General features: G+C 40.5%; 1 protein-coding gene across 1 annotated transcript in view; it reads right to left on the reverse strand.

Annotated features, from left to right (window-relative positions):
- The window catches only part of NUP153 (nucleoporin 153), a 74,136-nt gene extending 52,000 nt beyond the window's left edge, over window positions 1–22,136 (reverse strand). The window contains exons 1-2 of the mRNA XM_060023591.2: window positions 21,566–22,136; window positions 1,784–2,009 (exon numbers count right to left, since the gene is read on the reverse strand). Coding sequence (XP_059879574.1) covers window positions 1,784–2,009; window positions 21,566–21,676 — 337 coding nt within the window. The 5' untranslated portion in view covers window positions 21,677–22,136. The remainder of the gene's footprint in view (window positions 1–1,783; window positions 2,010–21,565) is intronic.
- Between the last annotated feature and the right edge of the window lie 2,261 nt (window positions 22,137–24,397).

The following is a 24,397-nucleotide window of genomic DNA, read 5'->3' on the forward strand; positions in this document are numbered from 1 at the left end:
ATAAGCAAATCAGGCAGGAAAATAAGTTACTAAGTATACCAAAATTAATAGGCACATATCCACGTCAATTATTTAGGCAAGACAAGATTTCAGAGTTCAAAAACATTTTTATAATTATAAGTCAAAACATGTAGTGAAAGAAAAAATATATAAACTGAAAGAAACATATACTTGAGGGATAAAGTGGACTTCATCAAAATTTAAAATTTTGTGCTTCAAAGGACACCATCAAGAAGCCAGAATAGGAGAAAATACTTGCAAATCATATACAGGTAAGGGCTTATATCCAGAATATGTGAAGACCTCTTTCAATTCAACTATAAAAAGACAAATAACCCAGTTAAAAATGGAAAAGGGGGATCTGCATAGCCATTTCTCCAAAGATGTATAAATGGCCAATAAGCATGAAATAAGCTCAATAAGCTCATTATTAGTCATCAGGGAGATGCAAATCAACACGAGATACCACTTCACGTCTACCAAAATAGGTATAATTTATGTTTTTTTAAAAAAGGAAAATTAGTATTTGTGAGGTTGTAAAGAAATTGCATTCTTCATACACCGCTGGTGGGAAGGTAAGATGGTGTAGCCACTTTAGAAAAACAGTTTTTCCTCAAAATGTAAAATTACCAGATGACCCAGCAATTCTCCTCCTAGGTATATACCCAAGAGAAAACATATCCACACAAAAATGTGCATAGTAATACTCAAACTGGCACTGTTCATAATACCCCAAAAGTAGAAACAATACAAATGTCCATCAACGGATGAATGGATAAATAAAATGTAGTTTCTCCATTCCATGAGCTATTACCTGGCAATAAAAAGGAAGTTCTGATACATGCTATGACATGGATGAACCTTGAAGACATTATGCTAAGTGAAATAAGCCAGTTACAAAAGACCACATATTTTATGATTCCATTTATATGAAATGTCCAGTATACAGATTGGTGGTTGCCTAGGGCTGGAGGGGTAGGGATGGGGAGGGACTACTAATGGGTATAGGATTTTGCGGTGATGGGGAGGGAAGGATGGTGATTAAAATGTTCTAAAATTGACTGTGGTGACTGAACAACTCTGTATATACCAAAAACCACTGAACTATACAATTTAAATGGGTGAGTCCTATTGTTAGGTGAAGTACATCTCACTAAAGCTGTAAAAAATATATAAAGTGAAATGACAGAGTAATATTCCCAAATATGTCACATTCATGGGTTACACTGAAGCTATTTAATACTTGTAAACTCCACAAAAACGCCATAAACGGATCCACAAAAGCATTTAAAATGCAGGGTCACTCAGTGGTAAGATTAATGAAGTGGCCCAGCTGCACTAGCTGCAGAGGACAGAAGACAACTGCAGTGACACCATACCCAAGTCCGTGTGCTGTGGGAAGCACTGCCACGCTGCTCCTTTAGTGCCACGACCTACTCAAAGGGCTTCAACTTTACTTTTTTCAAAACCACTTCTGAGGGTACAGAGGAGAACAAAGATTATCTTGACCAAAGCCACATGACTAACAATTGGTGTTATGAAAATTCAAACCCAAAGTCTAACAGCAGAGCTTGCACCCTCAACTGATATATTTCAGCCTCCCTTAATAAACAAAAAAGCTGATAAATAAAAAAGATTTCTAATTTGAAGGTGATCATCACCCTCCTCCAACATCGTTTCTGTACTACACGATTAGATTTACCATAGCCAGGTAACATGAACATATTTTAAATTAAGGCATGAAAACCTATCATTCACAACAAAATATCCACATTCCATTTACCTTCTGTATTACTGACTGTTGGCTCAGGAGTGATTCTCCCATCATGAATGTTAGGGTTCTCCTCATCAGCATATATTATATGGTCATCTTCCCTATTTTCCGGCCACTGTGCCACCTCTCTTGTGTCTGTTGAGCAGCTACATACGTCTTCACTCTTGTTAAAGTATCTTTGTAACCATCCTGGCACAATATTCTTAACAGATTCTGTAACCCTGCTGAGAATGCCCTGTTGGGGGGAAAACATGTAAGGCAGTTTTAGAAATTTATCTTTTAAATAAGTACCTATTTACAGAAAGCCATACCAAGCAAAACACAACTGTTTCCAACAAAGTTTCCTAAAATTCAGTTACGTGAGTTAATGTTGACGTAATGTATTTTACAAATTCTATACTTTATAAAATTCCTACTTTTTTCTTTCTTTCATATGCATATGTCCATGAGCCAATAATTGTCCCAAATGGCCATACTATTCTAATCTTTAAAAAACTCACAGGTCTTCAACTAAGCAATATAAATTTTAGATTTAGTAATAAGATATGCACTAAAATGTTATAATCCCAGACAAAAGGCATCCATCTTGATCCCAGCATATTAAAAGAAGCAATAAATACCTTCAACAGCTTCCTCAAATATTTTATTGCACATTCTTTAAGAATAAAAATTTAGACAAATGAGAATTTTTTTAAAAGGCAATAAGAGAACTAATCCAACATAATAAACTCAAGAAATAATCTAAGATTTTTTTTTGATGGTAAAATTTTGTTATATCAAATGTTGCCTGAAAACCAATTATTTTATTACAGTAACTTTTAAAGGGAGAAAAAGATGTGGTATAACAACTACCAGCATTATTAACATTCATCATAGAACAGACACAGTTCTCAGGAGTCTAAACATATTATTCAATTTAATCCTCACAATAATTTTATGAAATTGGTTTTAACCGTGCCACTTTACAGATGAAGAGAAACAATGAAGTTAAGTAACTTGCCCAGGTACAAACACAACTGCTGTGGTATATCTAGGATAGAGTAAAAGCATTGACTTCGGGGTTGGCAGGCTGTACTACGATTTACTCTAGGTAAATAAGAATAACACTCTCTCCTACTATTACCTGATAGGAATTATAATGAAGATCAAATGAAGTAATGTGAAAGCACTTCACAATTTACTAAATATTAACAGAAACATACACTGATAATTTTATTACTAATGAGAAAAAATTAGCAGAAACAAGCTGGGGTGAGGTAATCAGTTTTAGGCAACAATTCCCTTCACAGAATAGGATTTCAGAGAGAAAGTCACGGAAGGGAAAGAATGAATCAGCAGGTACAAAAAAAAAAAACCAGTAAAGTTAAGGCAGAACACATGAACCTTGAAAGCAAACCCAAGACAAAGAGGCCTTGAAAAATTCTGTCAATAGGAAAGATGGAAGACACCTCTGATATAAGCACTTGAATAGTATTTTCCTGATTATCTGAAAAGCTGTAGGTAACAACTGGGAAAAAAGTAATTACTTTTCCTCCAAACAGAAACTTTGAACAGATCTACATTGTGTAAGATCTCTAACAACACATGAAGCCAGCAGCCCTAGAATACTCACTAATGAAAAACACAAATTCACTGTTCCCCTTTTCTATGCCAATGTTACACAGTATTAGTTTCTTTGGAAAGAAAGATTCTATACCTACTCCAAGATTTAACATTTATAAAAACATTCATGTTTATTATTTTGCTAATTATTTATATTTAAATATTTATTTACCCCCTCCCCATATTCCAAAAGACTTGAAAGTGCTTTCAATACATAACACAGTTTAAATAAGAAAAAAAAAAGACACACTTGATACAAAGCGATGTTAAGGCACTACAGCAAGAACTTAGTGTAAAATAAATCTTTTGTAGACTTCCTCTAAGGGGTTTAGCTACTAAAAGTATCAGAGATTCCTGTGATCTCTAGTCACTGAAGGAGGCAAGTACAGAACAACTTAAAATTAGCACCGTACTTAACCAAAGGTCACTTATGTGGCAGCATTAGGTATTGTGGAGAATAATCAGTAAAAATTGAACAGTCAAAATGGATTAAAAAAAAAAAAAAGCTCCTTCGTTGGAACTCATGAATTTTGCTTGGAGACCTTCTCTTTTCTAAACTAAAATGTAACCAATTTATTTAGTCTCAGCCCAGAGCAGCTTAGTACAAAATTACAGTGAGAGGGCTTCCCTGGTGGCGCAGTAGGTAAGAATCCGCCTGCCAATGCAGGGGACACGGGTTCGAGCCCTGGTCCGGAAAGATCCCACATGCCGCAGAGCAACTAGGCCCGTGCACCACAAGTACTGAGCCCATGGGCCACAACTACTGAAGCCCGTGCACCTGGAGCCTGTGCTCCACAACAAGAGAAGCCACCACAATGAGAAGTCCCCGCACCACAGCGAAGGGTAGCCCCCGCTTGCCTCAACTAGAGAAAGCCCGCATGCAGCAATGAAGACCCAATGCAGCCAAAAATAAATAAATAAAATAAATAAATTTTTAAAAAAATTACAGTGAGAGAGGAATTACTAATGGCACAATGAATGACAGCATGATGCACCTGACAACAAAATTAAATACAGATGCTAAAATTGACCTGGAACCATTATTAAAAAGAAATATCCCCTTACTTCAATATGCCTCTATAGGGTAAATGACCCTAAGTCATCAAGAAAAGTTAAATTAAGCTCGGTATACCCTAGTACTAGTGGTTCCCAAGATGTGGTCCCTTCACCATTTATATCTGCATTACCTAAGGCCCAACCCCAGCCCTACTAAATTCAGGAGACAGGGCTCACCTGTTTTCACAAACCTTCCCAAGTGAACCTGATGTATGCTATAGTTTGAGAACCACCAATCTCATTAAAGAGATTAGGAAATTAGATACATTTCAGGAAATCACAATACAATTCAGGGAAGAAATCCCTCTACAAGAGGCGAATAAAATTATGTATACTTAAATCTTAATATTCAGTTATCTGGAAAACATACATGTGGAGCACTAGTCAGACAATAATTAAAATATATCATAATATTAAAATGCTATTTAATGAATCAGAAAAACAAATCTTATAGTGGACTGTGCTGAATACAATGTGGATTAATAACTATTTCCCCAGTGTTTCCCAAACTGTAGCCATGATTTTTACCTGTACTGTTATTTAATGGTTTTCTTTCTATCTATTTATTTTATTTCTCTTAATAAACAGTTTTTCCTATACAATAAAATCTTCCTGACTGGCTGTCTCAACGAACTGGCTTCTGGATTGGCTCATGAGAGATTCTGGAGGATATTAGATATTAGAGTATGGGAGGAAAGAGAAGTCTTTCTTCCTGTGCTCCCTCTGCTCAAGCGCCCCTTCTCCAAAACTACAGCTCCAGCCAGGTAGCCCTTCCTCCACTCCAGTTGCACAGATTCTTCCCTTTATCCATCCAGTCCTAGGGATGGTAGCAGCTTCCCACTGTTGCTAGTCTCTGGGTATCCTGCTATCCTGCATGTTATTCCTTTAATCACCACCATATCTTTGAGTAGACTCTTTCTTAAAGATATTTCAGCTGAACCATCTGGAGAACTGTTTCCTGTTGGGTCCTTACTTGTTAAATTTGTTTTCTAATTAACATGAAAAATAAAAAGTCAGTCCACGTATCAGTTAGATTCATCTTCTTTAGCAACAATGGAACACATATACCACACTTGGGGAAGCACTCACTATCCAAAAGTTACATCCAACTTTTATCTCTGTAAAACAGTACATAAATGGACCAGGAAAGAGGCTTACCCTGATGAATATTTTAATATCTTATCTAGCTCACAGAGGTAAAAGGCAAACATTGCTTTTCTTCATTTAATCTATACTTATTGATCACATACTACATGTCAGGCAAGAACACTAGGGATAAAAAACAGGGAACAGGTTCCTGCCCTCTTGGAGCTTAGATCCTAAGTTAGGGAGACAAATAAGTATAACATGTAACACATGATATGGTGATTCAGTGCTATGGGCAGCAATAAAGCAATAAAGGGAAGCAAAATGGGGATAGTCGTTTTATATATGCAAAGACCTGAAAAAGTGAGAAATGAGCCATGTACGTTTCTAGCAGAGAAGTATTATAGGCTGAGAAAGCAAAAGGTGCAAAGACTCACATGTAGGAATGTCCTTGGCACGTGCCATCCAAGCTTCTCGTAACGCTGTTAATGAATGCAAAACCTGATAGACCTGAAATAACTATTTCGATCCTTCAAAATTCCCCTTTAATCATGTGTGTGTGCACGTACATGTATGTGTGAGAATGTACGTGTAACCTTTTGTTCTGTGGCTTATCTAGTGACTATAAAAAAGCCTAAAAAAGTGGTTCTCAAATTGGAATCTTCAGACCAGCAGCCTTGGTTTGGTGTCACCTAAGAGCATGTTAGAAATGTACATTTGTTTTAACAAGCTCTTAAGGTGATTCTTACGCAAATTAAAGTTTGAGAACCACTGTACTAAAATCATCTAAAAACTCTGACAAGTTTCCCAATTAAGGCCATGATAAACATAACCCTGAGTATAAACTTAACTACAAAATAAACTGTTTCCGAGATTATCTCATCAAAGATGTCATACCATTATACCAACTTTCATAAATACCTACTTTATAATATGAATTCTGAAAATCAAATATAGAAGTAAACAAAAGTAAAACATAAAAGGCTACCTTTGAATCTCTTTTATTTCCAGTTAAAGACTTAACATGCTTATTTATAGTAAATAACCCACTACCAGATACTAGAAGTTTAAAAAGCTGTTAGGGAAGAGAAATCTTCTGATTATGCACAGAATAGGGTAGACTGAAGATGTAAGGGACCCTGTCTATCATATAGGTTTGGAGAAGTACTTCCCTGGCGGGCAATTTTTATGAGTTTCAAAGTACTTCAGCCACTAATGGAAAACTGAGAAAAAGTGAAGGAAGCTAGAAAAGGGGGAAAAATAGTTTTCTTATGGAAGAAAAGGTTCCTTTTACAATCACCAAAGAAGGTCTATCTTTTCAAGAGTTATTGAGATAATACGCTTCAGGTCTTTACAGGAATGGGGCAAATCAGCTTCCTATATGGACTTGAAGAAAGAATGTTTTGTGATATTAAAAATAATCAAGCAGGGCTTCCCTGGTGGCCCAGTGGTTGAGAGTCCGCCTGCCGATGCAGGGCACACGGGTTCGTGCCCCAGGCCGGGAAGATCCCGCACGCCGCGGAGCGGCTGGCCCGTGAGCCATGGCGGCTGAGCCTGCGCATCCGGAACCTGTGCTCCGCAACGGGAGAGGCCCCAACGGTGAGAGGCCCTCGTACTGCAAAATAAATAAATAAATAAATAAGCAAGCAAACAAACCAACCAACCTTGCGGGGGAAAGAGGTACACTAAGTAAAGGTCTACTAAGCAGTGAATACTCAAATCCTACTTTACCAGAATAGCTTTCTCTCCACTTCCACAGGCTTCAGTGGTAAGCATAACTGCCATCATTGTAACTTGATGTTTAAGTTTTCCTACAGAAAATCTTCTCTGATCCTCCAAGTCTAGGACAGTCACTCACTTACATGCACCAACAGCACCCTGTACTTCCTACAGGCAATCTGTCATATGGGATGGTAATCACAGTCTATCACCTCCCCTGGAGGATCAGCTCTGTGAAGGTAGGCAACAGGTCTGTACAGTGCGCAGATTAGCTGGTGCATGATTTTAATTTTCTACAGCTGCACTAGTCAACCAGCTTTTTATTCCCACATACGAATATGCTGTGGCAAGTTTCAAAAAAGGACATCAATAATCCTAGAATTCAAAAAAAAAATAATACATTTGCTTGGTCTAACAGCTTCAACTTAAACAAATATTATTTTTGTTGCCACACTAATAGTCCTTCCTCCAAAAAACAACTTGTGAAGTTAGCCAAGAGCATGGGAAAACTGAACCATTCTCTGGAATGATAAATACCACAAAGCCAACTAAATGAAGAGAAGCAGAAAAGTAGTCAAAGAAATAAAAATTAATGAAGGGCTTATCAGAAAAAGCAACAAAACAAATGGGGCATTAAAATCTTTAAAATACTCCTCGTAGCCAAAGCAAAGTCTACACCAGATGATCCTAAGTAATGAAGTTAAATTCAAGGATTACAGGAGTGAATCTTTAAACCTGGACTGATTAAAATGATTGGACTTTTTTTAACCTCAAGAACTAAGGGTTCTTCATTTGGCAAACATGGCAAAAACAAAACAAAAACAAAACACCTCACAACAAAAACACTATCAAAATGTCACTGAGATCTAGAATAAATACTCAATTTGGGGGCCAGAAGTAAATTCAATACTATACACATATCAAGCACATCCAATCTGTAAGGTACTGTGAATATATTAGCTTTTCAAATTTCATTTAACCTGAGTTCAAGGGTTAATGAAAAAGGCTGAGGTGGGGCAAGGCTCTTCTACAATCCTAACTCAGAACTCATTTGTAATGGAAAAAAAATTCCTGTATATCGTCTCACCAATTTGTAATATCGTAATAACCAGAGACACCTCTCCTTATAAATACTATATAGCCTTCCTTCTTCTTATATAATGCTCTCTATTCCTATTAGTTTACTTGAGTTTTGACTTCAGTTCTATTCAACTGTTTTTTGTTTGTTTTTTTGCTGCACCACGCTGTGTCGCTTGCAGGATCTTAGTTCCCCGACCAGGGACTGAACCCAGGCCCTCAGCTGTGAGAGCACAGAGCCCTACCACTAGACCACCAGGGAATTCCCTCAACTCTCCTTTCTTCACATTACCCTCTACTAAATAGCAGTATTCAGATTATAAAATCTTTCTCATGTAAACTTTACGGGATTGCTAACTATAAATATCAAACATAACCCATCTTCAGTTTTAAGGTTCTGAAGCCCTATTCTCCCAGAATACACTGCTGTTTTGATTTCTGTCTATTCTTTCGGCTGCCTTTATTTTGTTGAAGCTTGTCACTGACCCTCAGTTTTCTTCCAGGGGCCTGTGAACTCTCTCCTTACCCACTCAACTCCCGTATCACTAGTCTCTCCACACTTCCTGGAAGTCTCATTTCATATAGATTCCCTAATCAGTTTTCCCCCTGCTCCATCCAAGCCCAAGTGAAGAACAAGGGCTAAGAACCCAAGACTTCACATGAGACTTAAAGAATATCTAATTATAAATATAAAAAAACTTAAACACTAAATAGTAAAAACCTAGATGCCATTCTAATCTTTCAGTTAGTTTCAGCTTTTTAATATATCCATTCTAACATTACTTATTTTAACAATGCATCTCTATTATAAAGTATTCAAATTCTAATGCAGTTATACTGAATCTAGTTTCAATAATCTGAATTTAACCTAAGCTATTATTTGTCACATTTTACAACCTACAGATAGTCATTTAGCAGCCAAGTTTCTCCTAACCACCCAGTCCAAATCTTTCTAGCCACGTAAAATCCATTCCTTATACTTTTCATTTCTCTTCTCAACATCAAGAGATAAACTCAAAAAACATGAGCATAGGGACTTGCCTGGTGGCACAGTGGTTAAGAATCTGCCTGCCGATGTAGGAAACATGGGTTTGAGTCCTAGTCTGTTAAGATCCCACATGTGCGGAACAACTAAGCCCATGTGCCACAACTACTGAGCCTGTGCTCTAGAGCCCGCAAGGCACTGAGCCCACGCTCTGCAACAAAGAGAAGCCACCGCAATGAAGAGTAGCCCCCACTCGCTGCAACAAAGACCCAACGCAGCCAAAAATAAAATTAATTAATTAATTTAAAAAAACAAAACATGAGCATAATAGTTATTGTAGCTAAGAAAATTTTAAATTACAACTGGCCACAATTTTCAACGTCCTTTAAGACTAACACTAATTCAGGAAGGAGAAACATGACCTGGCTTAGTCTCTTATTTTTAGAGATCTACATTATAGAGGTGGTATTAATAGATAATTAACAGTAATCAAACAACAAGGACAAGAAAAGGAGTCCCTAAGAGACCTTTCAAACTAGCAATAGGAGACACAATAAAAGCCTAAAGCAACTTAATCCACTAAAAGTTATCTACAAGATATTGTCACTTTCCTTTCACAGTCTGTTTGAAAATTGGGTGTTAAAGTTTATTCTTTAAGTCACAAGCAAAGGGGCAGGGAAGCTGAAATATCTTTAGACGGAAGAGGCGTTCTACCATCCTTTTTCCAACAGTAAACACAGTAAATTCTATCTGGTAGCAAGACTTTCAACTGGGCTTAGCAACACAGAAGAATCCTTTAAAAATGTATTACAGAGAGGGCGGAGTTAAGATGGCATACTAGGAGGACGCAGAATTCGCGTCTCCTCACCACTAGGGCACCTACCAGGCACCAGTGGGGAACCACAGACACGGGAAGAACCCCCAGCGACCAGGTAGGACAGGGGGCGTGGGGAGAGTGAAGGCAGAGGAGAAGTGGAGGCTGGACGGGACTGGCGCCCCTGAGGGGCGGTTGGGGGAGGGGAAGGGATCCCACGCCCGAAGGGGGAAATTGGGGAACCACTGGGAGGGCAGAAGATCAAAAGGGAGCGTGCCCACTTGGGCCCCTGGGAGCCTACTGAGATCCCGGGCCTGATCCTCTGCCCACCAAGGGCCCCTCCAGCTGCATGGGTCCTGAGGGACTAGGAGGGAGGGAAGGGGGAGCAAAAGTAAAGGCCGCAACTCTGGGACCGGCACCCCTGAAGTGTGGCTACGGGAAGGGAGGGGTTCCTACAGCAGCAGGACCCACACCGGTTAGGGGTCCAGTGGCTACGGGGGAGACGGTGGGGGAGGGGCACAAAGGAACGGGAGGGGCACAAAGGAACGGAAGGGAACAGGGCCCGTGCTCTCCCTGTCCACTTGGGCACCAGGACGCCTGCTGGGCTCCCAGGCCTAATCCTCTGCCCTCGGAGTCTCTCCTGCCACGCAGAGCCCAAGCCCCGCCCCTGCCCCCCCACCCAGGGCCCCACCTCTGCCCTCAGAGATCCACTCTGAGACCCCTTCCAATGCGCTGGGCCTAAACCCCTCCCACACACCCTCAACCAGGGCCCTAGGAACTCCACACTCTGGAGGCCCTCCTTTGGAGGTGCTGCCTCACCCCTTCCAAGCAGGTCCTAAGCAGAGGCCCCGCCCCACGCTTGAACAGTCACCCTGCCTAGGCCCTGCCCAACGCTAAACTCTGCTCCTGACTCAGTTCCACCCCCGCCTAAACTCCGCCAAGCTTTTTTTGACTCCCATAGCCAAGGCTTTTTTATTTTCTTTTTTCCTCTTTTAGATTGGGGTTCTGTTTTACCTTGTTGATTCACTGTTCCGATTCTTTTATATTTTTATTTTCCCTAATAAATCTTTTATTTTTCTAATTTTATTTTATTCTTTATACCTTGTTATTGTTCTCTCCTTTTGGCTTGTTGCCCCCCCTTTTTTTCTTTTTTCTGTTGTAGTTTTATTTTAACTTGCTGCAGTTGTTTCAACTACAGTTTTATTTTTCCTAATATATTTTTTATCTTTCTAATTTTATTTTCTTTTTTATTCTTTGATACTGTAGTGCTCCTTTTTCTCTCTCTCTCTTTTTTTTTTTTTTTTAATCGTGCCACAAAACTTGCAGGATCTTGGTTCCCAGGCCACAGGTTAGGGCTGAGCTCCTGTAGTTGGGAGCTCTGAGTCCAAACCACTGCACTAACAGAGACCCTCAGACACCAGGGAATATCAATCTGAGTGAGGCCTCGCGGAAGTCCTCATCTCAGCATCAAAAACTGGCTCTATCCAACTGCCTGCAAACTCAAGCACTAGATGTCTCAGGCCAAACAACCAGTAGGACAGGAATACAGCACCACCCAAAAAAAAAAAAAAAAAAAAAATAGACTAAGTAGCAAGGTAAAAACCTACAAGACCAAATAAATGAACACAAACTAGGCAACCTACCCCCAAAAAAATTCAGAGTAATGACAGTAAAGATGATCCAAAATCTTGGAAACAGAATGGAGAAAATACAAGACACACTTAACAAGGGTCTAGAAGAACTAAAGAGCAATCAAACAGTGATGAACAACACAATAAATGAAATTAAAAATTCTCTAGAAGGAACCAATAGCAGAATAACTGAGGCAGAAGAACGGATAAGTGACCTGGAAGATAAAAGAGCAGAAATAACTACCGCAGTGCAGAATTAAAAAAAAAAAAAAAAGAATGAAAAGAATTGAGGACAGTCTCAGAGACCTCTGGGACAACACTAAACGAACCAACATTCAAATTACAGGGGTCCCAGAAGAAGAAAAGAAAGGGTCTGAGAAAATACTTGAAGAGATTATAATTGAAAACTTCCCTAACATGGGAAAGGAAATAGTCAATCAAGTCCAGGAAGCGCAGAGTCCCATACAGGATAAATCCAAGAAGAAGCAGGCCAAGACACATATTAATCAAACTATCAAAAATTAAATACAAAGAAAAAATATTAAGAGCAACAAGGAAAAAGCAACAAATAACATACAAGGGAATCCCCATAAGGTTAACAGCTGATCTTTCAGCAGAAACTCTGCAAGCCAGAAGGGAGTGGCAGGACATATTTAAAGTGATGAAAGGGAAGAACCTACAACCAAGATTACTCTACCCAGCAAGAATCTCATTCAGATTTGATGGAGAAATTAAAACCTTTACAGATAAGCAAAAGTTAAGAGAATTCACCACCACCAAACCAGCTCTAAAACAAATGCTAAAGGAACTTCTGTAGGCAGGAAACACAAGAGAAGGAAAAGATTTAAAAAACAAACCCAAAACATTAAGAAAAGGGTAATAGGAACATACATATCGATAACCACCTTAAATGTAAATGGATTAAATGCTCCAACCAAAAGACACAGACTGGCTGAATGGATACAAAAACAACCCCATACATACGCTGCCTACAAGAGACCCACTTCAGACCTAGGGACACACACAGACTGAAAGTGAGGGGATGGAAAAGATATTCCATGCAAATGGAAATCAAAAGAAAGCTGTAGTAGCAATTCTCATATCAGACAAAATAGACTTTAAAATAAAGACCATTACAAGACACAAAGAAGGATACGACCTAATGATCAAGGGATCAATCCAAGAAGAAGGTGTAACAATTGTAAATATTTATGCACCCAACATAGAAGCACCTCAATATATAAGGCAAATGCTAACAGCCATAAAAGGGGAAATCGACAGTAACACAATAACAGTAGGGGACTTTAACACCCCACTTTCACCAATGAATAGATCAACCAAAATGAAAATAAGTAAGAAAACACAGGCTTTAAATGATACATTAACCAAGATGGACTTAATTGATATTTATAGGACATTCCATCTAAAAATAACAATACACTTTCTTCTCAAGTGCTCATGGAACATTCTCCAGGATAAATCATATCTTGGGTCACAAAGCAAGCCTTGGTAAATTTAAGAAAACTGAAATCATATCAAGTTTCTCTTCTGACCACAATGCTATGAGACTAGTTATCAATAAAAGGAAAAAAACTGTAAAAAACACAAACACATGGAGGCTAAACAATACGTTATTAAATAACCAAGAGATCACTGAAGAGATCAAAGGGGAAATCAAAAAATACCTAGAAACAAATGACAAGGAAAACACGACGACCCAAAACCTATGGGATGCAGCAAAAACAGTTCTAAGAGGGAAGTTTATAGCAATACAATCCTACCTCAAGAAACAAGAAAAATCTCAAATAAACAACCTAAACTTACACCTAAAGCAATTAGAGAAAGAAGAACAAAAACACCCCAAAGTTAGCAAAAGGAAAGAAATCACAGAGATCAGATCAGAAATAAATGAAAAAGAAATGAAGGAAACAATAGCAAAGGTGAATAAAACTAAAAGCTGGTTCTTTGAGAAGATAAACAAAACTGATAAACCATTAGCCAGACTCATCAAGAAAAAAGGGAGAGGACACAAATCAATAAAATTAGAAATGAAAAAGGGGGAGTAAAAACTGACACTGCAGAAATACAAAGGATCATGAGAGATTACTACAAGCAACTATATGCCAATAAAATGGACCACCTGGAATTCCTAGAAAAGCACAACCCTCCGAAACTGAACCAGGAAGAAATAGAAAATATAAACAAACCAATCACAAGCACTGAACTTGGAACTGTGATTAAAAATCTTCCAACAGGGTTTCCCTGGTGGTGCAGCGGTTAAGAGTCCGCCTGCCAATGCAGGGGACACAGGTTCGTGCCCCGGTCCGGGAGGATCCCACATGCCACGGAGCGGCTGGGCCCGTGAGCCACGGCTGCTGAGCCTTTGCGTCCGGAGCCTGTGCTCCGCAGCGGGAGAGGCCACAACAGTGAGAGGCCCGCGTACTGCAAAAAAAAAAAAAAAAAAAAAAAATCTTCCAACAAACAGCCCAGGACCAGATGGCTTCACAAGCAAATTCTATCAAACATTTAGAGAAAAGCTAATACCTATCCTTCTCAAACTCTTCCATAATATAGCAGAGGGAGGAACACTCCCAAACTCATTCTATGAGGCCACCATCACTCTGATACCAAAACCAGACAAATGTTACGAACAAAGAAAACTACAGGCCAATATCTCTGATGAACACAGATGCAAATATCATCAACAATATACTAGCAAACAGAATACAGCAGCACATTAAAAGGATCATACACCATGATCAAGTGGGGTTTATCCCAGGAATGCAAGGATTCTTCAGTATACGCAAATCAATCAATGTGATACAGCATATTAACAAACTGAAGGATAAAAACCATACGATCATCTCAATAGATGCAGAAAAAGCTTTTGACAAAATTCAACACCGATTTATGATAAAAACTCTCCAGAAAGCAGGCATAGAGGGAACGTATGTCAACATAATAAAGGCCATATATGACAAACCCACAGCCAACATTGTTCTCAAGGGTGAAACACTGAAACCATTTCCGCTAAGATCAGGAACAAGACAAGCTTGCCCACTCTCACCACTATTATTCAACATAGTTTTGGAAGTTTTAGCCACAGCAATCAGAGACGAAAAAGAAATAAAAGAAATCCAAATCAGAAAAGAAGAAGTAAAACTGTCACTGTTTGCAGATTACATGATACTATACATAGAGAATCCTAAAGATGCTACCAGAAAACTACTAGAGCTAATCAATGAATATGGTAGAATAGCAGGATACAAAATTAAAGCACAGGGGCTTCCCTGGTGGCAGAGTGGTTAAGAACCTGCCTGCCAATGCAGGGGACACGGGTTCAAGCCCTGGTCCGGGAAGATCCCACATGCTGCAGACCAACTAAGCCTCTGCGTCACAACTACTGAGCCTGTGCTCTAGAGCCCATGCTCTGCAACAAGAGAAGCCACCGCAATGAGAAGCCCGCGCACCACAATGAAGAGTAGCCTGCACTCACCACAACTAGAGAAAGCCCGCGTGCAGCAACGAAGACCTAACACAGCCAAAAATATAAATAAATTAATTAATTAAAAAAATTAATGCACAGAATCTCTTGCATTCCTATACACTAATGTTGAAAAATCTGAAAAGGAAATTAAGGAAACACTCCCATCTACCACTGCAACAAAAAGAATAAAATACCTAGGAATAAACCTACCTAAGGAGATAAAAGACCTGTATGCAGAAAACTATAAGACACTGACGAAAAAAATTAAAGATGATACAAACAGATGGAGAGATATACCATGTTCTTGGATTGGAAGAATCAACATTGTGAAAATGACTATACTACCCAAAGCACTCTACAGATTCAATGCAATCCCTATCAAATTACCACTGCTATTTTTCACAGAACTAGAACAAAAAATTTCACAATTTGTATGGAAACACAAAAGACCCCGAATAGCCAAAGCAATCTTGAGAAAGAAAAACGGAGCTGGAGGAATCAGGCTCCTGGACTTCAAGTTGTACTACAAAGCTACAGTAATCAAGACAATATGGTACTGGCACAAAAAAAGAAATATAGATCGATGGAACAGGAAAGAAAGCCCAGAGATAAACCCACACACATATGGTCACCTTATCTTTGATAAAGGAGACGAGTACACAATGGAGAAAAGACAGCCTCTTCAATAAGTGGTGCTGGGAAAACTGGACAGCTACATGTAAAAGAATGAAATTAGAACATTTCCTAACACCATACACAAAAATAAACTGAAAATGGATCAAAGACCTAAATGTAAGGCCAGACACTATAAAACTGTTAAAGGAAAACACAGGCAGAACATTCTATGACATAAATCACAGCAAGATCCTTTTTGACCCACCTCCTAGAGAAATGGAAATAAAAACATAAATCAACAAATGGGACCTAATGAAACTTAAAAACTTTTGCACAGCAAAGGAAACCATAAACAAGATGAAGACAGCCCTCAGAATGGGAGAAAATATTTGCAAATGAAGCAACTGACAAAGGACTAATCTCCAAAATATACAAGCAGCTCATGCAGCTCAGTATCAAAAAAACAACAACCCAATCAAAAATGAGCAGAAGACCTAAACAGACATTTCTCCAAAGAAGATATAGATTGTCAACAAACACATGAAAAGATGCTCAACATCACTAATCACTAGAGAAATGCAAATCAAAACTACAATGAGGTAGCACCTCACACCAGTCAGAATGGCCATCATCAAAAAATCTACAAACAATAAATGCTAGAGAGGGTGTGGAGAAAAGGGAACCCTCTTGCACTGTTGGTGGGAATGTAAATTGATACAGCCACTATGGAGAACAGTATGGAGGTTCCTTAAAAAACTAAAAGTAGAGCTACCATATGACCCTGCAATCCCACTACTGGGCATATACCCTGAGAAAACCATAATTCAAAAAGAGTCATGTACCACAATGTTCATTGCAGCACTATTTACAATAGCCAGGACATGGAAGCAACCTAAATGTCCATCGACAGATGAATGGATAAAGAAGATGTGGCACATATATACAATGGAATATTACTAAGCCATAAAAAGAAATGAAATTGAGTTATTTGTAGTGAGGTGGATGGACCTAGAGTCTGTCTTACGGAGTGAAGTAAGTCAGAAAGAGAAAAACAAATACCGCATGCTAACATATATACATGGAATCTAAAAAAAAAGGTTCTGATGAACCTAGGGGCAGGACAGGAATAAAGACGCAGACGTAGAGAATGGACTTGAGACACGTGGAGGGGGAAGGGGAAGCTGCAACCAAGTGAGAGAGTGTCATGGACATATACACACTACCAAATGTAAAACAGACAGCTAGTGGGAAGCAGCCACATAGCACCAGGGAAATATCAGTTCGGTGCTTTGTGACCACCTAGAGGGGTGGGATAGGGAGGGTGGGAAGGAGGCGCAAGAGGGAGGGGATATGGGGATATATGTATACATATAGCAGATTCACCCTGTTATACAGCAGAAACTAACACAACATTGTAAAGCAATTATAGTCCAGTAAATATCTTAAAAAAAACAAAAACAGTTATCTAAAAGGGAAATATATATATATATATAAAACAACCATGACCATTAGCCAAGTAGCTACAAATAAAACATTTTTGAAAATACAAGGTCATCACATCTTTCCAATAATATTCTGTGCCTAATGAAATGGTTTTAATTAGTGACATCAGACCATTCTACTTCAAGTAATAGGTAATTGCCTTATCAAAGGACTTTCCAGGAAATGGAGACAACACCTGGGCTTTTTTGTCATTATCTGAAAAACTGGTGAGTAAATTGATAAACTATCACACACAAGGGCCTCTCATCACAAACAAAAAAACCTACTATGCATTAAATAATTTAACACTTGGATTTATTTTCTTATACACTTAAATGACAGGCATTTCTATGAGGAACATGTTAAAAATAATGTATTTTTACGCAGTTTAAGGTAGTTTAAAGGTTTGGCCTCATCACTCAGAAAACAAGTTTTTAAATCTAGTACAAACCTATAAAAGATTGAACTTTGGTACATAAAAGAAAAATACCTCTACTAAGAGGCAGCAAAATTCAGAGACGATAAAACATTTAAATCAAAAGGTTCTACTTAATCACAACAATTTCAAATGAGTCCTTACTCTATATGCCAGGCTCTGTTCTAAGAGCTTTCCTTATATTATCTCATTTAACCCCTCCCAACCATTTCCACTTTACAGATGAGTAAATTAAGCAGAGAGAACTTGTCCAAGTTCTGGCAGAATAGGGATTCAAATCCAGAGGCCCTGACTGTATTACAGCACATTTTTTTCCTATCAACTATTTCCATTTCTGTTTTCACTAACAGTATTAATTAAACATCTAGGATAAAGCAAATAAAGATAAAATAAAAGTCAAAACTACTCAGAGACTTCTGGAATGAGTTAAGTATTCAGCCATTAAATATCCCTCCTTTTCAAAACTGAGAACACTCTTTTGCCATCAGAATCCAAACAGGACATAGTTATTTGGGACAAAGTAGCATACAGAAGCTACCAAAACAACAAAAAAAACTACACTATCATATAAACCAAGATTAGGCAAACCACCGTCTGTGGGCCAAATTCAGCCCTCAGCCTGTTTTCATACAGGCGGCAAGCTAAGAATGATTTTTACATTTTTTAAAGGGTTATAAAAACAGAACAAAGAACCTGCAGCAACAAAACCTAAAATATTTACTATATGGTCCTTTACAGAAAACGTTTGCAGACTCCTGATTTCAGCTACTGAATAGATAAAGGGGTTTCCTCCCCCCCTTTTTTAAAAATAGCTAAATGCAGAAACTGACTTGTAAGACAAACTGTATCTAGGAAGATAAAATGAGTGGATTCCCTTAGCTCCAAACCAGAAGACAACACCTCTGAAGCACACCCCCCAAAAAAGGGCAAAAATAAGTAGTTCCCTTCTCACCAGGAGGTGGCAGTAGATTCTTCCAGAGGCAAGGTTCTGGTTTGCCCATGGGCTCAAGTTTTTTGTGGTGGCTATTAAGAAAAGCAGCTTGACCTCTCCAGAGCTGACTTTCTGGGCCTGACAATCTGCACAAAAAGGAAAGGGGAAAGGAGACTGAACAGGTGACAAGAACTAAGCACATTCTCTTTACTGACCTGTTCACTCCCACTAGCAAAATGATACCATTTCCTAAATGCATCTGGGCTAAGAGTTAGGGGGTAGGAAAGAAGGCAAGTGAAGATGATCAACTTAATCATTTGGTGCTGTTCTTCATTTTTGCTTCTACAATTCTTAGGTTACTACCCTTCAGTTAGCTGAATAAGACAATGGATTCTTGTCTCCACAACTTGAAGCAAGATGCCATTTTAAAGATCAGAAGTTAATAGGAAAAAAATGTGAACTTTAGATATACCTCAGCAGAGCTAAACCAGAATAAGTCAAAACAGGAAATTACAAGTCAGTGGAACACATGCGAAAGTCGCAGGTACTGCATGACTGCACAAGCCGGTTGGCCTGACAAGCAATGGCAAACATCCATCAACTAACAGTGCCAGATCGCTCATTCTTCTTTCAAGCCTCTACTACACAACCCAAAAACTTCATTTTTGCCCAGAAACCACTGGACATTTAACCAAAATACATTAGTACAAAACATGCCATGTCATGAAGCTCCTTGCTATTCATGATGACTCAGCAGTTGCTGCAAAACAGAGAGGTGACCGCCTAGGATAGTTGACAGCAACCAGGTAGTCTACAAGTTCACAAAAGTTCCAGTAAGGATTAAAGAAAGTCCTTATTTTAAGATTTAAAAAAAAAAAATCCTTAAAGTATTCTTTTGTATATTCCTGGATACTTTTCTTTGGTAGTATCTGCCAATATTAATACCTTCAGTGTTGATTAAGAAACCCCCAAACACCTTTGATCCAATTCAAAAGCTAAAAATGTACTTTCTTTTTCAATTAAATGGGTGGGGCAAAAAGCTGAAAGTACTTTAGATAGGGGGAAATGATAAACTATCAGGCTTTAAAACAAAACCACACAGTCTGAAATCATACCAGCTCTAAGACAAATTGGATCATAGGTGTTACGTTGTTAAGGCATCATCTCCCCCAAATTAGATTTTTATCTAAGTACATTTAAAAATAAGGTGTGATTTTTGGCTTTTTCCACTCAGAATATATGAGCTCCTTTCTAAACTCTGCCCAGACCATCCAATGATCTGTATTTACAAATTTATTTTATGTAGTAACTTTCTTTTGAGGAGATCTAGAAAGCACTCAAAGACATTTATCTTCAGGAAAAACAGAAAGCATGTGTGTTTAACTTCCACTCAACCAAAGGATTCGGTTAAATGGCCAGGCGTGTGACCTGAATTCTAATCTTAAATCTGCCTGCAAGTACCCCTGCTCCTCACAAAGGAATCTGAAAACCAAGCTCTTTTTGGTATATATCTGGGGGAAAACCGGTGGGAGGTAAAAGTAAGGCCAAGACCTGTAACCGTAAGTAGAGAGCTACCTAGTATTATAAACCACAATTTTTACTACTAAGAAATTTCTCTGAAATCTTTTAAAATTCTATTTTTAATGATACAATTTAACACCAGCACCAAACATGTTAAAGTGTTCAATATTCATCATCATCCAGAACAAGGCAATCTAGGAAGTCTACCCTTAACAGTAAGCGACACGTTATCAGACCCTTTTGCTATACCTTTGTGTTTTTTATAAGTTTAAGACCCACACTTACTCCTACCTTAGTATCCCTGAAAAGTGTTATAAGTGACGTTTATTAGAATATTCTTAACGTATTCCTACTCAATCCCCATAACAAGTAAAATTTTAAAAATAGAGTTGTCTCAGAATCAAATGTCTCAGTTACAATTAGGATAAACTCCTTTTCATAATTTCAAACACCCACGAGTGCACAGGGTGCTTAGATTATAAGACCACCAACATTCCTGGAATGTCAAAAGTACCTAAACTTCTAGAATACGCCCCGTAACATTAAAATAGTTTGTGCGTGAGATCAGAACTGGAGTCCCGGTCAGCTGTGCAGAATGGCCAATTCCAGCTTCCAAAATAAAAGGCGGGGGGGTGGGGTGGCGGGGGGGGGGATTGGACAAAAGTGGGGAGGAAAGAGTCTCGCGACGGAAAAGAAACGTAAGTGCGGAGAAGGACTTTCAAAATGCCCCAGTGCCACTAACTATAAGCCGGTTAAGAAACAAACAAACAAACAAACAAAACAAAATCGAAGCCAGTGCTCTCAGATCGGGGAGGGACACCGGGAGACGGAGAATTAATTAATCGCGTTGTAACTTACTTCACTTTCCGCGCTAACAGCGCCCCCGACAACCCCCGGGTGCCCCGGAGGCAGATTCCTCCGGGCAGCCCCCTCCCCACACACGCTAAGACGCAAACAGCAGGCGTAGGGGCCTCCAGCCACATCTTTTTCCTTCTCCCTCGAGAGGACGTGAGTAATACCCCCAAACCCCCAATCCCCGCCAAAAAACGGAAGAATTCTAGGCCCAGCGTGGCCTAGGATTTCTGTTCCCGCCCTGCGCTGGTCAGGGGAAAACCCCAGGCGGAGAGGGCTGCGGAGAGGCGGCCGAACCACACGTGTGCGCCGCAGGATTGGCCCGTCTCAGCCCACTTCCCGTCGCCGCCCCAGCGGCCAGAGCTCCCGCCGCCTCGCTCGGGCCTCCGCTCAGGCCCTCCCGTCCGCTCCACGTGGGGCGCCGGGGCCCCTCGCCGCCCGTCCACTCCCGCCCAGTTCCCGACCCGCTAGGCCCCCACGGCGCCGGGGTCCCGTACCTGGTGCTGTTGTCGCCCCTGCTGGTAAGGTTTAATTGGCCCCTGGTGGCAACGCCGAGTCCGGATCTTGCCGCCACCGCCCCCTCCTATGCCTCCAGCTCCCGAGGCCATGGCGTGAGCCTCCGCGGCTTCCCCCTCCGGGGCGGGAGAGGCAGAGACGGCCTTAGAGCCCCCCCCGCCCGGCCCCAGCCCAAAAGTACGCACGCGCTGCCCACACAGTGGGGCACAGGCACACCAGGAATCGCGGGGCTGCGAGCAGGAGCGGAGAGAGAACGCGCGCTGGCGGCAGGGAAGGGGGTGGCGGCGACAGAGGCCGAGTAGCTGGCTCCGGTCCGGCAGCCTCCCGCGGACCCCAGCCTCTGTGTATGTCACCGTCTCTGTGTAGATTCCCCCGCAGAGGACAGTGCGGGCGGCTCCGGGCGCTGCTTAGGCCTAACTCAACCGCCGGCTGCTGGAGATTCTTCTTCCGTCGCCCTAGCCGTAGCTGCCGCAGTTGAAGCCGCCGGCGCCGCCCGCCTACCCCTCCCCTTTGCGCACAGCGCCCGCCCAGCCGTCGTCGTCTTCCCTGCAGTCGCCGTTGTTGCGTCTATTGCCGCTGCTAAGGCCGCCGCTGCAGTCGTGAGCCAGAAAGTCGTCACTTGTTAGCGCCCGACGAGTTTGCATAATCACGCTGCGACCGGGTGATAGGCAAGGAGGAAGGAAGGGCGGGTCGAGCCCGCGCTCTCGGCTGCGCGGGCCTCTGGGAAACGTAGTTCAGCAGAAGAAGACGAATTCTCAGGACGCGGAAGATGGGCGGTTCGCCGCAGAGGCACAAAGCCAGGGGTTCCGTTCGCTTTATTGCTCTTCACTGCAAACGTAGACTTCGAAAGAGGCGTTTAGCACAAAAAGAGTAACCTCCTTCCCAGTCTCCTTCTCCCCGTGGTTGGTAAAGCGGGCAGAAAGTGAGCTGATCGTAAAATCACAGACAGAAGCTAACAATACCTTATAAAAAGAAAAAAACTGGTTGAAAAGACAATGTCCATGATCTTTAAGCCTAAAGCAGAAATAGAAAATACATAGTTTCGTTAATGTTCCATTAACATATAAGGGCTTTGTTGTCAAAACACACAAGTGCTGGAATTCTCACTCCACCACTCTCTAGTTTGACCTTGGATAAGTCAAAACCTTCCTCCCCCCTATAAAACGGGAACTTTAAAATCCACCTCATAGAGCTGTTGTGATCATCCAAATGGAGCACTTAGTATATTTCCTGGTATACAGGAAATGCAATAAATGATTACCTACAGCAGTCAGCTCACATTAGAGGTGAGTGGTATATTACCAGTAATAAAAATATACATATATTTGCCCCAAATAGAAGGCATTATATTTAGGAAAGTGAATAAGCGAGCTAGGCTCAGAGACTGCATCCACAAAGTAGAGAGATTGTAAGAGCTGTTAGAAAGATCTTGGTGATCACGTGGTCCAGCCCTCATTCAACGGACAAGACAGGGGTCCAGAGAATTCAGGTGGCATACTGGAGGACACTAAGCTGCGCAGTCAAAGCCAGGACTATAACCCAGCTTTTCTATAAGAGTTCAAACAAGTAACCAAATGATTAGGGAGAAAATCTACTGTGAAGAAACATAGGCTTAATGTTCCATTTGAGACAATTGGTTTGAAAGCTTATAAATAACTTCGGAATCAAACAGACTTAATTTAAAATCTATCACTTACTAGCTGTGTAGCCTTGGGGAAGTTACTGATCCTCTTTCTAAGCTTCAGTTTCCTCATCTGCAAATAGAATGAATATTAACCTCAACAGGTTGGTGGTTCTGATGAAGGGATTTATGTATCTCTGTATAGTTCATAATAAATGCTTAGATACAAAGCATCTAATACCATCCAGTTATCAGATACAAATAACTAACTTCAAGACTTTTATACCATCTCTACCACCAAACTTCACTCCAATATTCCAATCACTATATAAATCATGTAAGTCAAAAGGTGAAGCCAGGGCTTCCGGGGTGGCGCAGTGGTTGAGAGTCCGCCTGCCGATGCAGGGGACACGGGTTCGTGCCACGGTCCGGGAAGATCCCACATGCCACGGAGCGGCTGGGCCCGTGAGCCATGGCCGCTGAGCCTGCGCATCCGGAGCCTGTGCGCCGCAACGGGAGAGGCCACAACAGTGACAGGCCCGCGTACCGCAAAAAAAAAAAAAAAAAAAGGTGAAGCCAAACTTACAGTACCTTGGAATTTGTAGTACCTTCCAGCACCTAAGGAATCATGCCCTATAAGGCATAGGTTTACAGAACAAATGGCACCTCTGACCATAACCACCAAGACTATAAAAAGTTCCCAAATAGGATAGACAAAATTAATTACCTCCTTTTGTGCTTCAGTGTCCCCCTTCCACCACTAACTCCCCACTAGACTCTCCAGGTATACAAGCTCTTCCCCCTGAAGCACTTCATCCTTCTTCAATACAGTTGTCTTTCATGATTCTTAGCTAGGTATGTGACAAGCAGAGTAAGGTAATTCGTAATAAGCCAATTCCCAGGAAAGATCTGTACCTGAATCTCTAATTACACTTCATATATAGGAGACTGAACTGTAGCCACATACCATTTGCCCTTTTCACCCTACCAAACTCAAAATTTCCAGCACAGGAGAATAAACTGTGGCTCAAAAATCATTCCTTTCTTGGGGGCTGTTATTTGGTGTATGAGACAGCATTCATATCCGAGCTCTGAAAGGAAAGGACATGCGAAAGAGCTGGACCACACTCAGATAAAACTTCAGAATAGAAGATTAGTAGGATTCAGGGAGATAAGGAAAAATCCACATCCT

The sequence above is a fragment of the Delphinus delphis genome, chromosome 10 (assembly GCF_949987515.2).
Source record: "Delphinus delphis chromosome 10, mDelDel1.2, whole genome shotgun sequence".
In the NCBI taxonomy this organism is placed as follows: Eukaryota; Metazoa; Chordata; class Mammalia; order Artiodactyla; family Delphinidae; genus Delphinus; species Delphinus delphis.